Source organism: Artemia sp. Qi Xiang Cuo, chromosome 17 (assembly GCF_049724085.1).
Source record: "Artemia sp. Qi Xiang Cuo chromosome 17, ASM4972408v1, whole genome shotgun sequence".
NCBI lineage: Eukaryota > Metazoa > Arthropoda > Branchiopoda > Anostraca > Artemiidae > Artemia > Artemia sp. Qi Xiang Cuo.
Window position 1 is genome coordinate 48605774 of NC_142810.1, and position 15841 is coordinate 48621614.

Below are 15841 nucleotides of genomic sequence, written 5' to 3' on the forward strand. Positions count from 1 at the left end.
TAGTACTGTATTTTAAGTACTTAAAGATTTTTTTAAAGTATTTTCACCATACTTTAAAAAAATTATTTGAAATTCAATAAAATTTATTTGAAATACTTACGAATGGAAAATGGGATTTTTGGAATCGGAGGAATTGGAGGTTCTATACCTTATTTTGTTTACCTTATTTTGTTCTATGCCTTATTTTTGTTATTTTTAAGTAATTTTGTTCTTTTTTCTTTCAAAATATTAAATCAGTGTGAAGTAAAATATTTTCTAATATAAAACTAATTGAATTTTTGCTTTGGGTAAAAACTTTAAAAAAAGGCGAGAGAAGAGACTGCTCTAGTGTCACTTCAAGTCTTGCTGATCAGTTCAGCAACAGTTGAACTGATCGCAGCAAAACTGCTTTGTCAGTTCAAGTGTCGCTGATACTTGCTTGAAGCAAATAAGCTTACTCAAATAGTCAGCACTGCCCTGGGCCATCCTAATTATTCAACATGATTATAAAACATAAAAACGCATTTAGCTCCCAAATATGCTAAAAGTTCAAGCTATGGAACTATATAAAAGTTCCAGCTATATAAAATCCTGCTATGAAGAAAAGGAAAAATTACTTAAGACTAAAAAATGAGAGCCGGGGACGGATAATATATAGAAACTTTTGGCTGTGTGCTGTTTTTTTTTTTTTTTTATTAAAAATTTGGAAAAGCTATTTTTCAATGCAAATACCAAAAAAAAATATTTTTCAAAATCTAGAATGGTGGTGGTAAGAGCAGATAAAATCTTGCGAGAATAGATGTAAAATATGTCGTGATTGTCCTCTGTTATTTTGTAGTTTTATAAAATTTGCATTTTGTAGTTGAAGGAAAAAGAACTAACTTTTGAAGATAAAAGTGTTTTTAAGACGGGGTTTCCCTGGTATTTTGATTTTACTCTTTATTTTTGAGTAAGTCTCTTGAAACCCAAAATTAACATCTTCATATTTCATCCTAACGTATTTCTGAGAGTTCATATATTACACTGGCAAATCTTGCTTACGAACCAGTAGCCCTGGTTACTTGTATATTATGAATGCTATACCTATAAATTAATTTTCAAAGGTTTGATCACTGAAGATTTAATTCTCCAAATAGATGAAGTTAATCAGAATATTTAAATGGTTTGGACTCACCTTAGCTATGGATTTTGAGTTATTCAGATGGAACTCTTAAGTGAAAATTTCAACCGGACTTCAGTCATTTTTCCACCTTTCTTTTTTTCGTTTTGTGGTTTATTTCTCCCAATTTTCTTAAAAAAATGGATAAAAAGTTCGATAACGAGATGGCTTAGGTTTCGAGAAATTGCTTTAATATGCATCTGAAAGCATGAAAATCCATGTCTGAGGTAAGCAGCGTTTATATTATGATATTTGAAAGATTTTATCATATGATACTTTTGTTTTGTTCTACCAAATTTTAATAATTTTTATTGTTTTATTTGTAACAATTGTTTAATCTGGCCTATTTTATGGCTGGAAGTTTCAACAAGATAAATAAAGTACCTGAGACTGGCTGTTAAAAATTTGATTAAATTTCAAATAAAGACAAAGAGAAAAAGAAATCAATATGAAGAAAACAAACGCACCAGTAAAGGAAAACCACGGCCAGTAGAAGAAAAAGACAAAAAAGAAAAATCTTCTTCGTCTTCTTGAGATTTCTTCATATTGAGATTTCGTTTTCTTCTTGTTTTTTTCATGGCTTGCGAGTTCGGGTTTAGGTCTTACTTTCAAATAAAGATATAAAAGTTTGACTTATAGCCTACTTAGACCACTCATTTTGGGTGTTTAAATATTTTGCTTCTATATAAACTATGTTGCTACGCAATTTTTATTTGCCGCAGAGTGAGGCTATGAGTGTATCAGATAGCAGTTACTTAGAGAAAAAAACTGCAACAAAGTGACGTAAAATCTTAACCATTCGACAACAATCTCCAAAATTATTTAAATGTCGCCATTTAGTATTTTAGAAATTTACTTTCTGCTAATTTCATTGTTAATTTCTGAGAAGCAATCAGTTACGTTCTGCAGCTAAAAGAACTAAAGAAATTTCCCTTAAAATATTAAGAAATATAAAACAATTTGATAATGATATGTTTCTGGTATTGTCCAAATTGCTTAAACATACACCTGAAAGGTTGAGATTTCATATATAACGTGATCTTAAATACCCTATATATCATGTTAAATGAACATTTTTGACCTTCGATATTCTTTATTTATATTATATTAATTTTTATATATATTATATTAAGTTTGAATAAGTAACGTAAAATACCAGCTGTTAAAGATGCGGTAAAACTTGAAATCAAGACATGGTAATTTGAGTTGCAGCTTAGAGCACACACTTGGAATTTTGAAATATATTACTACTATATAAACTATGTTGCTATGCGATTTTATTTGCCCCAGATTGAGGCTATGAGTGTGTCAAATAACAGCCATTTCCTTGCTGCACATTTTTAATAGACCGTAAGAACCTTAACACCTTTAAGGTATGTCAACGCACAGCCAATCTCTACTAGGACGTTCTTAAGGTTTGTTAGAAAAACGTGACTTACACACATCAGGGAGATTTCCTTGTTGCATATTTCCAATAGACCTTAAGAACCTTAACACCTTAAGGTATGTCAACACACAGCCAATCTCTACTAGGACGTTCTTAAGGTTTGTTAGAAAAACATGACTTGAACGCAGCAGGAGGATTACTTTACTGCACATTTCTAGCAGACCTTAAGAACTTTAACACCTTAAGCCATGTCAACACACAGCCAATCTCTACTAAGATGTTCTTAAGGTTTGTTAGAAAAACGTGACTTACACACAGCAGGGAGATTTCCTTGCTGCACATTTCTAATAGAGCTTAAGAAACTTAACACCTTAAGCCATGTCAAAACACAGCCAGTCTCTACTAGGACGTTCTTAAGGTTTGTTAGCATGACTTACACACAGCAGAAGAATTTTTTTCTTTTATTTTCATGTATCTAACAAACGTATTGAGCGACTAAGTATTGCTTGACTATGCTTTGATACGGGAATTCTTCTTCCTTATGTTTTTCCCTAAGTTCTTTTCTTTTCCTTTACTGATTCCCTTTGATCCCTAATTTTTCTCCATTTATTGATGCATACACAATGACTGTAAGCTCTAAAGTTACTTGGCAAATCAAGAAAAAGACTCGTAAAAACCAGTGTAAGTCCTGGTATCAACATTAGTTTTTCACCCTATATGAGGTTTTTAAAGACTGCTTTCAGGTTTTTTTTTATTCTATCTTCTTCTCCCCCTTTTTCTGTATATAGCATGCTTTTGTCATTCACGACCGTGAAAATTTTGTTAGTCAACATTTTCATTTCAATTCTTAGAAATGTTTCATATAATTGTTTTTTCAAGATAGATGGTATTTTTTTCTGGGTGAAACCGGTTTTGGCTGGGTACTTATCTGTTAGCCAGTACACACTCGAGAATTTGGATCTACAGGAACGGGGTTGAAACAATTGAGACGTTTGGGAGATAGATAGTATATATAATTTGGGCTGTTTACTTGCACATTAGGGGGAGGGGGGAGGGGTAAGTATAGCGGGACTGCATGCAAAATGTAACCTAACCCAACTAAAATACCAACTAAATATTTATTAAAATATAGCTACAATGTAGTTTTCCTCTGAGCTGGAGATAATTGTCTCCGTATACAAATAGCAATAAACTGGTTACTGTGTGATTTTATAGATCCAAGTTCTCAAGTGTGTACTGGCTAACAGATAAGTACCGTTGGCTGCCCCCCGCCTCCATCCAAATAAAATTGTGATTATTTTGAGACTTTTCGCTGAATTCCTTTTTCTCTCTGTTGAATTTTAGTGTCTCATTTTTTTATCTATCCTATTTGTATCTGTTTATCTTCAATTGTCTTTTGTCCATCCCCTTATTCTTAATCACGAGTCTCACACTAGTCTTCCCACTACTTCACTCTTCTTTCCTGTTTCTTCTTCCTAAAGCAATCTTCTCACATAGGATTGTTCACTTTTCTGAGTAATCAACTTTAAATGATTTTTAGTGTAAGGTCATATTTACTGATTAAAATAATCCGAATAAAACTGGTGTTGGCGGCCCCGCCTCCATCCAAATATTTTATTAGTCAACATTTTTATTTGAATTCTTTGAAACGTGTCATATAATTGTTTTTTTTAAGGTAGATGGCATTTTTTCTGAATGAAATTGGTATTGGCGGCCCCTCGCCTCCATCCAAATAAAATTGTGATTACTTTGATTACTTTTCTTTTATTTCCTTTTCTTGTCTGTTGGATTTTGCTATCTCATTTTTGTATCTATCCTATTTGTATTTGTTTATCTTCAATTACTTTTTGTTTTCTGTAGCTGGTCAACGTGGGACCTGGTTACTCCTTTGGAAATGAGCTTCATAATGAGTATCTCTGTGTTGTCTCGAGAGAGTCCACCTCAACTCAGTCTAATGGAGAAGTAGAACCAACAGAGAAAGCTAAAGTAAGTAAACTTATAGGGCTAAGAATTTATGCCTAATCTACAATAGAACTCATACTTATAGGGCTAAGAAAAGGGGCCTAACCTGCAATAGGGTTAATACTTATAGGACTAAGAACTTCTGCCTAAGCTGCAATAGAGCTTATACTTATAGGGCTAAGAACTGGTGCCCAAGCTGCAATATAGCTAATACTTATAGGACTAAGAACTTGTGCTTAAGCTACAATTGCTAATACTTATAGGACTAAGAACTTGTGCTTAAGCTACAATTGCTAATACTTATAGGACTAAGAACTTGTGCTTAAGCTGTAATTGCTAATACTTATAGGACTAAGAACTCGTGCTTAAGCTGCAATGGCTAATACTTATAGGGCCAAGAACTGGTGTAGAAATAGTACTTAGAGGGATAAGAACTTGTGTCTAAGCTGGAATACGGCTAAGAACTTGTGCCTAAACTGGTATAGATTAGTGAAATAATGTAACTAGTACTAGATACAATATCACGCGTATTCTGCCAAAATCCATTATCTGTATTTTTCTAATTATTTAGAAAATCTGAAAATAGTTATTTTCTCATTTGTGGAGTGGGAGAAATATATGAACTTTGAGTCCTTTTTATTTAACCATTAATTTACATCATCAGAAAAGAAAATCAACATAGTCTAACTTGTAAGGCTTTGTCATGACCAAGAAAGGACAGGGGGAGAAAAAGGGCCAACAAAAATATGAAAAAAAAAATCTAGTTGCCGACTTCACAAATACCCAAAATTACAAGCTAGGCAGAGGAGGAGGGCATGATTTCACCAGCTGAAATAAACATCCAAAAAATCAGCAAGCAAGTAAGTAGATCTTTATTAATGCAAATAGTTACAATAAAACTATAACTCCAGCCAACGGAGAGCAGAGCTCAGTTCTATGTTACTTCCACATTCCCAAAACAATTAAAATTCCTGCCACTCAGATTTTTAGGTCCTGTGGCACACAAGCTTTATTTAAAATTGGACAAATGTGTTGTAGTTCTCTACTTTATTTTATTCCATGTGAAAGAATCTTAGTTGGTTTTCTTGCTTCTAAATGAGAACCTTGTTAATCATTAGTTTTTGGGTGAGGGGATGTCCTTTTTTAATTTGGGTTTACAGTTTTTTTTTTTTTTTTGTCTAAATTGTTCATAATTGCTCTTGTCTAAATTGTTAAAAATTTTCTTGTATAGTATGTTTCTCTGACGCTCAATTCTAATGAAATATACCAAAGTAAGATAAACATATAATACTTTAGAAACAAATTTGGGCTATATATTTGCACATTAGGGGGGCGGGGGTTAAGTATAGCGGTTCTGCATACGTAATGTGTTAGGTACAGTTATTCTGCATATTATGTAGTAAGAATTTTTTCTAACTTCACACTGTACAAATACTTTACCCCCCCCCCCCCCTAATGTGCAAATATATAGCCCAAATTATATATTTTCCATCTATTCAGTCGTTTCTCTTTGTCTTGTCTCACGCTAATCAGAAAAAAAATAACGAAAAAAGGCCGATTCTATAGTGCGTCAATGATTGAACAACTTTAGCGGTAGGGCGTTTATCATACAAGTACCCATTCACAATTTTGCTCAGAAAATGTGAACTTGATTTATTTAGACTTCCTCTAATATTACTGATGAAGGGAAGCAGTTGTCTTCTTGAATTATCTGCTTTGTTGCATCAAGTAGTTGTGTTGGCCTTATAAAATACCATCCTTGGTTTTCTTCTCTTCTGTTTTTTTGAGATGGCAGGTCAAAGTTATCTTTGTTATGCTTATGAAGTGACAACGGAGAGCAGAGCCTTATGAAGGCATAACTGAAGATACGCACAAAGTATCATGAATACTTTCAGAAAAAAGCGAGTCAAATCACGAAACCAAGCACTAAAAATCCACCCCAGTGCGAGCATAAATCAAACCAAAATTAAAACTAAATCAATTCAGAGTTCAGAGTTTTATTTATCATCAATAAATTTACAACAGACACTTCAATTTAGTCTCCCCCACAGGCTGTATGGCCAGGAAAAAACAAGGTAGAAACAAAAATGAAAGAAATACATCCAATAAATGTTTTTAACATAAGGTATTCAGGTCACCAGTCTAAACAATCCCAAAAATCGCAAGCTAGGCAGGGGAGTAGTACATGATTCCCCCGACTTAAATAAACAGAAAACCCAATCCGGAGACATCAGCTTCAAGGACAAAGGGAAAACTTAATTATCAGTAATAAATTCTCTAACATGCTTTTTGAAGATACCAAACGAGTAGTAGCTCTGTGCAGACTCTGGGAGAATGTTGCATATCATATTGCAAGCTATCAAATGGTTGAAGTTATGCCGTATCGATGGAGTATAAGGTATCTGTAAGCTATTGGAAGTGTGGAAATAAGAAGTCGATTGCTCAGAAATACAAGATATGTTATTACATTGGGCAGCAGGAAGCTGGTCATGTAACTTTAAAAAATTGAAAGAAACACAAGACAGAAAATAAAAAGATTCAAGACAAGGAAGGGTTTAAGTAGGAAACGGTTTGTGTCCTGTAAAAAGTCGTTGGTTTATCATATAGTTTTGAAAGTGGCTTCAGTGACGAGGGAAAAGTTTACATCCAAATAATAGAACAGTATTAGTCATAAGCCTGAACTAGACTGAAAACAGGATACTAAGAATTGACCCTAAAATTATGTGTTAAAGTTTTTTAAAGATCCCAAGGCTTCATGAGACTCTCATTTTAATGAGTTCAATATGATGTTTGAAAGAAAGAATTTTATCAAGCGAAATGCCCAGGAATCGATCCCTTGATTTGCTAAGGGAATCCCTTGATACGTGTATTTCATTCAAAGCAGAGTAAGCCCTTGAAACTATTGTGAAAATAAGAAAACAGGGCTTTCCAACATGACAAGGTTAATATAAAACTACTAAATAACTCTTAAAAAGGGTAATTATCTCTGAAAGGAGATCACACTCAGTTCTATCGGCTGTGCCAAGAGTATTGTCATCAGAAAAACTAAAAGTTTATTTGAGAAAGACAAACTCTTGTCACAGTTAGTGACAGATGCCGATTGACAAAGACGACAGCAAATGATAGGTTTTAAATTTTTAACCGCATTTATGAGGTCGTTAACATAAACTAAAAAGATTATCGACCTAATCATAAGTCCTTGCGGAACCCCAAACTCTATTTTAGACGGGTTAGAGTAGAATGGATTAACCCAGATGACTCGACCAGATAAATGTGATAGAAACCAAGAATAAGTACCATCATATTTATCTGGTCGAGTCATATCAATTAATCCGCTCTTTTCTAACCCGTCTGAAACAGACGGGTTAGAAAATCATTCTTAATTCCCCACATTTGACAAGGAATTATCTTATAAATATATTTTTTCATTTGCGAACAACTCGAGATAAAAACTACGTAATTATTGGCTAGAAATTCTCTAGCATTCTTTTTGAAGATGGCAAATGAGTGGTAGCTTTGTGCAGCTGCCACTTTCCGAATAGACTTTTTCTAAGTCCGTCTTCTTCTTGTTTTTGCCACTCTTGTTTTTGCTGGACGTAGATATATTAAGTTTTGTAGTATAATATATGTAATTGTAAATTACAATAATGATAATTGATTTATAAATAGTTAACTAATTAACAATTGATAAACTTAAGTAATTAATTAGTAAGTTATATATGTTGTTTGTATGTGTAGTGTAGTAATTTAATACGTGTAATTGTAAATTGCAATGTTATTAATTAATTAATTTGTAAATAATTAATTGATTAATTAATTAACCTAATATAAGTAATTATTATGTGTATTTTAATAGTTTAATATGTGTATTGTAAATGACAATTTGCATAGTTAAGTTTTTAAGTAATAAATAATTAATCAGTAAATGATTAATTAATTTAATATGCAAATTAATATGTTTAGTTTATTAATTTGATATGTGTAGCTTAAGTTATTGAAAACCAGTGAAACTGGTTTAATCTAGTAGATACTATGTATCTACAGGATTCCTTTACTCCTGTATTCTGAGGTTATATCTCAGAAAGTAGAGATTGTAGAAAAATTCTGACTGCACCAATTGACTCCTTTTCTCAAGATTTGGTTAAGTCCATGCTATACTATAATTGGATTTGTGTATGTTTTGACAGAGAACATCTGGTATCTATTGATACAACTAGCAGGGGTGGATCCAGGGGGGGGGGGGCGAGGGCATCCCCCCTAGCGTAGTCTAAAGTAGTGTAATTTACTTAATTAACTCAAGTTTGCATTGATTAAACTTGCTTGTAACGCAAGTTTATCGGATCAACCTATTTTGCCCCCCCCCTGAAAAATCCTGGATCCGTCCCTGACAACTAGATAAAACATCTAATTATTTTGTAACTAAAACAACAAGAAAAGATGACGCATTTTTATAAAATAATTGAATAACTAGGTGTAATATTATAATTAGATGAAATAACGTAAATAGATTAATGTCTAATTTAATTAAAGATTAATTGTAAGAAAATATCATGAAACATTATTGTAAAATACCAGTATACCAGTATGTAATAATATAACTAGATGAAGTAATATAAACAGATATTAGTCCAAAGACTTGATAGATTTTTGGATAAGAAAAGGATGAAAAAATTAAATAATTACAAATGCCATTTTCCTTTTCATACTCAAATGCAATCAAATTCCTGTTAGAAACAGGGGCCGATCCAGAGGGTGGTCTTAGGGGCATTTCCAAGACCCCCGCCCTCCCCAAAGATTGTAAGTGAAATGTAAATTTAGGCCTCTGACCATCGAGCAGTGTCATACTTTTTGTTTGCTGACTGGTAGTCTAGTCTTGTGCCTAAGATATTTTTACTTTTTTAGTCGAATTTTTAATATAGTTTTTATGTGATGAATAGTCAAAGTTTTCTACAAATAGATGAATCTTTTTACTATATCCCATATGTCCCAGAGTATACCACCTCGTGTCCCAAGATTAACCACCCCCCGGTACTTAGTGGGACAAATTGTATAAGCAGGGACACCCCTCTTTTTTCTTCAAGCTGTAAAAGAAAAACTCGTGAAAAATCACAGTTTATGCTGCAGTTCTGGGGCTTTCTTTTGAGCCATAAACCATTTTTCTACTCCAATGTTCACCATACATTTTGGAGGTTGATATAGTCTTCAGCTGAATATTTTCGCTTAGTAGTTTATTTCTATTTCCAGATTTTGCAACTAAAAGGATCACGGATGTAGTCAACCTAATGTCTGTCAACAGTGCTGAAGTTGGTTTATGATGTTTGAACGTAGTTGTGTTGAGTGAGCTTTCGTCTGTGACAGGCTTTCGAGTCTTTTTTTTTTCTTGACAATTTTATTTCTTATTTTAAAGTAATTTTTTGCTGAGGCTATGCATTTTCATGCCTTTTTTTTAAGTTGACGTTTTATTTATCTCTGTTTTTTAATAAAGTGTTTGTGTAAAACTTGTCTAAGCTTAATGATTTGGATACGAAAGTATGTAAGGAAAATCTCTAAGAATAATATTTTGCAACTAATATGTCTGTGGGAGTAGTTTCGGTTCGTGAAAATATAGGACTTTCCTAAAGGTTTGTTCCTACCATCCCAACAAACGTTTTTTAGTACCGAATTTTCCTAATAATTGTGTTTCTATGAGCTTACAGAAAATTGTTGCTAAGAATGGTAAGCAGATATCGAAATGTTGTTGGAGGAAATTGCTAATGGATTTAGATCCTAAAGTTAAAAATAATTGGTGAATAAAAATAAAATTGCAATAAAATTCTAATTTTTCTAAATTTCTTCAATTATCATTGGTTTTTACTTACCTTGCGCTCTTAAGGTCCTTTTAACTTGCCGGACCTTAAGAGAAGTTTACTTAAGGTCCGTAAGAATATAAACTTTATTCTGATTGGCGGATTATTTACAGCTGGCCAATCGTAGACTATTTTACATTCTTACACTGAGTAGCTTACTTTAGACTTAGAGAATACTTTAAGGTAGTTTGCTATAGGGAATAGCAATATGAAAACAGATATAAGAAGTAACTGTGGATGAGAAATGGGTTTTGCATTGCATTTTTATAGTTGAAGCTTGAAATGCTGTTTTCTGTTCTTCTTTAGGTAGGGGGTCTATAAATACCCAAAATAGGTTCTTTCCCTCGTATGATCCGGTAGTGACTCAATCCACGAGGCAATACCGACACAGACTTACAGCATCAAGGAGGAATCTATTGGACTTGTCTCTTTTTATTTTACATTTACAAGTCTCATTTTCCCCAATTAATAGGGGTAATTGTGGGATAAATTTTTCTCCTGATTAATACGTTTTCAGAAAGCGCTAGCACAAAGTTCTGTTAGTTAACAAACCTTTTTCTGCGAGCTTACAGCATTCTGTGATGATTGGACGGCAAAATAAGGCATATTTAAGTTTATCCTACGCTTTTACTGAATTTGGTCTATTGTAAAATAGCATTGTAAGTAAACATCACAGTATATAGGTATTAGACAGTATGATCGTCCCCTATCTCACCCATTATAAAAATGCGGACCGAAGTACGAGTGCTCCGGAGAGCGTAAAAACATAAGCGACATTAGATCTTTTCACGGGTAGACAAGTCAGATTTCTCTTGAACGCAAAATTTGGCTTCACATTTGTAACACTTACTTTTAAAGAATCTAATTTTAAATTAATTTATTCTATCACATATATGAAAATCGGTAATTAGTAGGACAATGTTATTATTAGATGTTTTTAGGAATTAAAAGTAGGTTTCGAAGTCTCGAGTTGGTTTCAAAGGTATTTTGAGAAAGTTTCTGCCAAAATACGTGTTCCAGGGTAATTGGACCGCTGATGGCAGATCAAATGAGAGGAGCTGTTTGCACGCTAATGAAAGAGTATGTGGGAGGAGCTGTTTGTTCGCACCGACAATGAAGAGCCAGAAATCATCTGCGGTAAACTTACTTCTAATTATCTTTATACAGTGGTAAACATTAACAATTTAAAGATTAGGTTTATTAAAAAAAAGTTTTTCTAATAGTAGAGTGAAGTTGGGACATAAAACCAACAAATATTATTGCCTCGCAGATTATGCAAAACTAGCTCATGCAAACTGACTCAACATATTTCCCTACATTTGAGGAAATACTGTAATATTTTATTGAAAACACAAAACCCACCTAAAAACAGCACGGTATCCTTTGGGAATGGAATACTCCTTAACTAGGCTGCAGAAAATATAAATGTAAAAGACTCTTAATATTCTGTTTATTGAATTCTGATTTGAATGGTATGTTTATTTCTCAGATATCTCATTATAATCCTATATATTGGACCGGTCGTAATTAAACAAGCGGTCCTAATTAAATTGGATCTTTTATGCTCAGAATGTAATGTTAGTAATTTTTAGTGCACAAATTAAATTTTCTAAAACAAAACAGGTGAGCTAAGTAAAGCTTTTTGATTCTACTCAAACTTGTCGTAATTCTTCCAATGTGACACGTCCAAGGATACTTGATAGGGGATGGGGTTGATCTGCTAAAGCTTTTTGATTTTACTCTTGTCGGAACCCTCCCTCATTTTTCTTTTTTATAGTTTGAGAGAGTTAGGGAAGAGGTGTAGTTACACCTATGTACTCTGAACATAGAAACGGAAATTCCAACTGAAGAGGAATACAATTTTCGGTGATACGTCCAAGGATGCTTGATAGGGGGTTTGCAGGGCTTATCTGCTAAAGCTTTTTGATTTTACTCTAACTTGTCGTAACCCTCCCTCATTTTTTTCATTTTTATGGTCTGAGAGAGTTAGGGAAGAGGTGTTGTTACACCTATGTACTTTGAACATAGAAACGGAAATTCCAACTGAAGAGGAATACAATTTTCGGTGATACGTCCAAGGATGCTTGATAGGGAGTTTGTGGGGTTTATCTGCTAAAGCTTTTTGATTTTACTCAAACTTGTCGTAACCCTCCCTCATTTTTTTCATTTTTATGGTCTGAGAGAGTTAGGGAAGAGGGGTGCCTACACCTATGTACTTTGGACATAGAAACAGAAATTCTAACTGAAGAGGAATGCAATTTTTGGTGATACGTCCAAAGATACTTGATGGGGGAGGGGTAGACCCCGGCGCAGCGCCGATGAGGGAAGACTGGTGGTGGCGGGGCCAAAAACAGCAGCGGTGGTGCGCCGTCGGCACGACCAATATTGACCGCAAAACATTAATGTTTTCATCAGTCTTTCTCAAATCACAGCTTAAACTTACAAATTTACTTTCTCTACTGATTGACAGTACACTTTCATAGGATACTCCACCTAGTAGCTAGCTACTGGTAGCAACCAAACTGTCATATTCTTGTAAAAGTCTCTCACCTCCCTTCACAGTCTCTTTTGTATTTTTTTTTAAAGCAGCCATATAATGTTCTACAAACTCCGTCTCTGCTTTAAATTAAAAAAAAAAAAAAAAGTTTTTTTTAACTGAAAGTAAGGAGCAACATTAAAATTTAAAACGAGCAGAAATTATTCCGTATATGAAAGGGGATTTCCCTCCTCAACGCCTCGCTCTTTACGCTAAAGTTTTATATTGTTTAAAAAAATTGAGTTGTCAGAAAGTCTAACTTTAGCGTAAAGAGCGAGGCGTTGAGGAGGGGACAGCCCCTTTCATATACGAAATAATTTCTGTTCGTTTTAAGTTTTAATGTGTCTCCTTACTTTCAGTTAAAAAAAACTTGTTTTTTTAATTTAATTTTTGAACGTTTTTGAATTAATGGTTTGATTTTGGCTCACCGTACATGAATAATTATAAAAACAAATTTGCATATTAATTTTAGGTTTATTTGGTTGAATGGCTTTCTCGAAAGTTGTTTAATTTTATTTACGAAGGTTTTTATTGGTAATAAACATAGATAACTTACGAATTAACTTACGTAACAAACTTCTATTTTCATATATTTTTAATACGTATATTAGGGGGTTCGCCCTCTAGTCAATACCTCGCTTTTTACGCTAAAGTTCGAATTATTTTCCAAATCTTTAAAAATAACCCCTTAATCACAAAGGCCGTTAATTAGAATAAATAGCTCTTATGAAAGTACTAAAAAAAACTTTGGCTTAAAGAGCGAGGTATTGACTAGGGACCGAACCCAATCATATACTTAATAATTTCTGTTCGCTTTAAGTTTTGATGTGGCTCCTTACTTTCAGTTGAAACACTTGTTTATTTTTTTATTTAATTTCTGATCTTTTTTTTTAATAATGCTGGGAAATCCGGCGCCGCCTTCATAGCAGTGTCCCTTCCCCCATGAAAACTTCCTCCCTGGAAAGATCCTCCCAACCCGACCCCCTCCCCCGACCCGCCTCCCCCCACTACCAGAAAAAAATCCCCCTTGAAAACGTCTGTATACTTCCCAATAACCAATACTATATGTAAACATTGGGTAAAAATCATAACTTTCAGCCCTTCCCCCTGGCCCTTTGGGGGATTAATTCATCCTAAAAGACATATTTATTATATTTTCGACCATACTGAACAAAATGGCTATCTCAAAATTTTGATCGGGTGACTTTGGGAAAAAAATGAGGGTGGGAGGGGGCCTAGTTTCCCTCCATTTTTGGTCACTGAAAAAGGGCACTAGAACTTTTAATTTCACTTCAAATGAGCCCTCCCACGATATTCTAGGACCACTGGGTCGATACGATCATCCCTGAAAAAAATAAAAAAAAAATAAACATGCATCCGTGATCTTTCTTCTGGCAAAAAATACAAAATTTCACATTTTTGCAGATAGGAGCTTGAAACCTCTACAGTAGGGTTCTCTGATATTCTCAATCTGATGTTGTGATTTTCATTAAGGTTCTATAACTTTTAGGGGGTGTTTTCCCCTTTTTTCGAAAATCAGCCAAATTTTCTCAGACACGTAAATGGCGCGTTGATGGGTAGGACTAAACTTGATAAAACGTATATATTTGAAATGAATATTAAAATCCTAAAAGACATATTTATTATATTTTCGACCATACTGAACAAAATGGCTATCTCAAAATTTTGATCGGGTGACTTTGGGAAAAAAATGAGGGTGGGAGGGGGCCTAGTTTCCCTCCATTTTTGATCACTTAAAGGGCACTAGAACTTTTAATTTCACTTCAAATGAGCCCTCCCACGATATTCTAGGACCATTGGGTCGATACGATCATCCCTGAAAAAAAACAAAAAATAAACATGCATCCGTGATCTTTCTTCTGGCAAAAAATACAAAATCCCTCATTTTTGCAGATAGGAGCTTGAAACCTCTACAGTAGTTCTCTCTATTTCGCTCAATCTGATTGTGTAATTTTCAGTAAGGATCTATATCTTATAGGGGTGTTTCCCCCTTTTTTCGAAAATCAGCCAAATTTTCTCAGACACGTAAATGGCGCGTTGATGGGTAGGACTAAACTTGATAAAACTTATATATTTGAAATGAATATTAAAATCAGCCAAATTTTCTCAGACACGTAAATGGCGCGTTGATGGGTAGGACTAAACTTGATAAAACTTATATATTTGAAATGAATATTAAAATCTGATTCTTTTGATGTATCTATTAGTATCAAAATTCCGTCTTTTAGAGTTTCGGTTACTATTGAGCCGGGTCGCTCCTTACTTACAGTTTGTTGCCACGAACTGTTTGATTAAAAAAAAATAATTCTAGATATTATTATTTTAATGTAAATACCTCCCAACCCCCCCCCCCACCTCTGGATACCACCTTGATAGGATACCGTCTCAGCTTTACATTATAAAAACAATTTATTTAATAATTCACTAGGTCACTATATGGTTCAAACAAACACGTGAAACAATGTTAAACAGCTTAGTGTTCCTTGAAAAAAAAAATTAAGGGTATGAGAAATGGGGTACAAATATAACAGCAAAAATGTCAAAATTATTCAGATATACCTCAAACTATTGGAAAACTGAGTCATAGATTTGCCGTGTCATTCAATAAGATCAAAAGAATCTAATTAAAAGGGAGCACACACAAAAGCCAAATTAGGCCACTAGCCTCTGAGAAATTGCAAAATAACCAAGACAATGAGCAAGTCCCAATGGGGGGCCCTGGGTCTATCAAAATATTTCAATGGTTTCTCAGGGAATTTGGTATCAATTTCTTCCGACTCCATTTTAAATAAAAAAAACTTATTATATTTTTGGTATCCCTGCTTTCAATAAAAAAAGAGGTATTATCATTTAAAAATGATAGCCCCCTATAGGCAATAATTTTTATTTTTTTATTAATATTATTGAAACTTCCGTTTCAATCTTTAATCCCCAACCTTGTACATAGCTTA

The 15841-nt window shown here is 33.7% G+C and overlaps 1 protein-coding gene across 1 annotated transcript in view; it reads left to right on the forward strand.

Moving 5' to 3' along the window:
• inc (BTB/POZ domain-containing protein inc) overlaps nucleotides 1–9979 on the forward strand; it is a 29726-nt gene extending 19747 nt beyond the window's left edge. The window contains exons 4-5 of the mRNA XM_089102983.1: nucleotides 4386–4511; nucleotides 9732–9979. Of these exons, the coding sequence (XP_088959109.1) occupies nucleotides 4386–4511; nucleotides 9732–9761 (156 nt within the window). The 3' untranslated portion in view covers nucleotides 9762–9979. The remainder of the gene's footprint in view (nucleotides 1–4385; nucleotides 4512–9731) is intronic.
• The last annotated feature ends 5862 nt before the right edge of the window (nucleotides 9980–15841 follow it).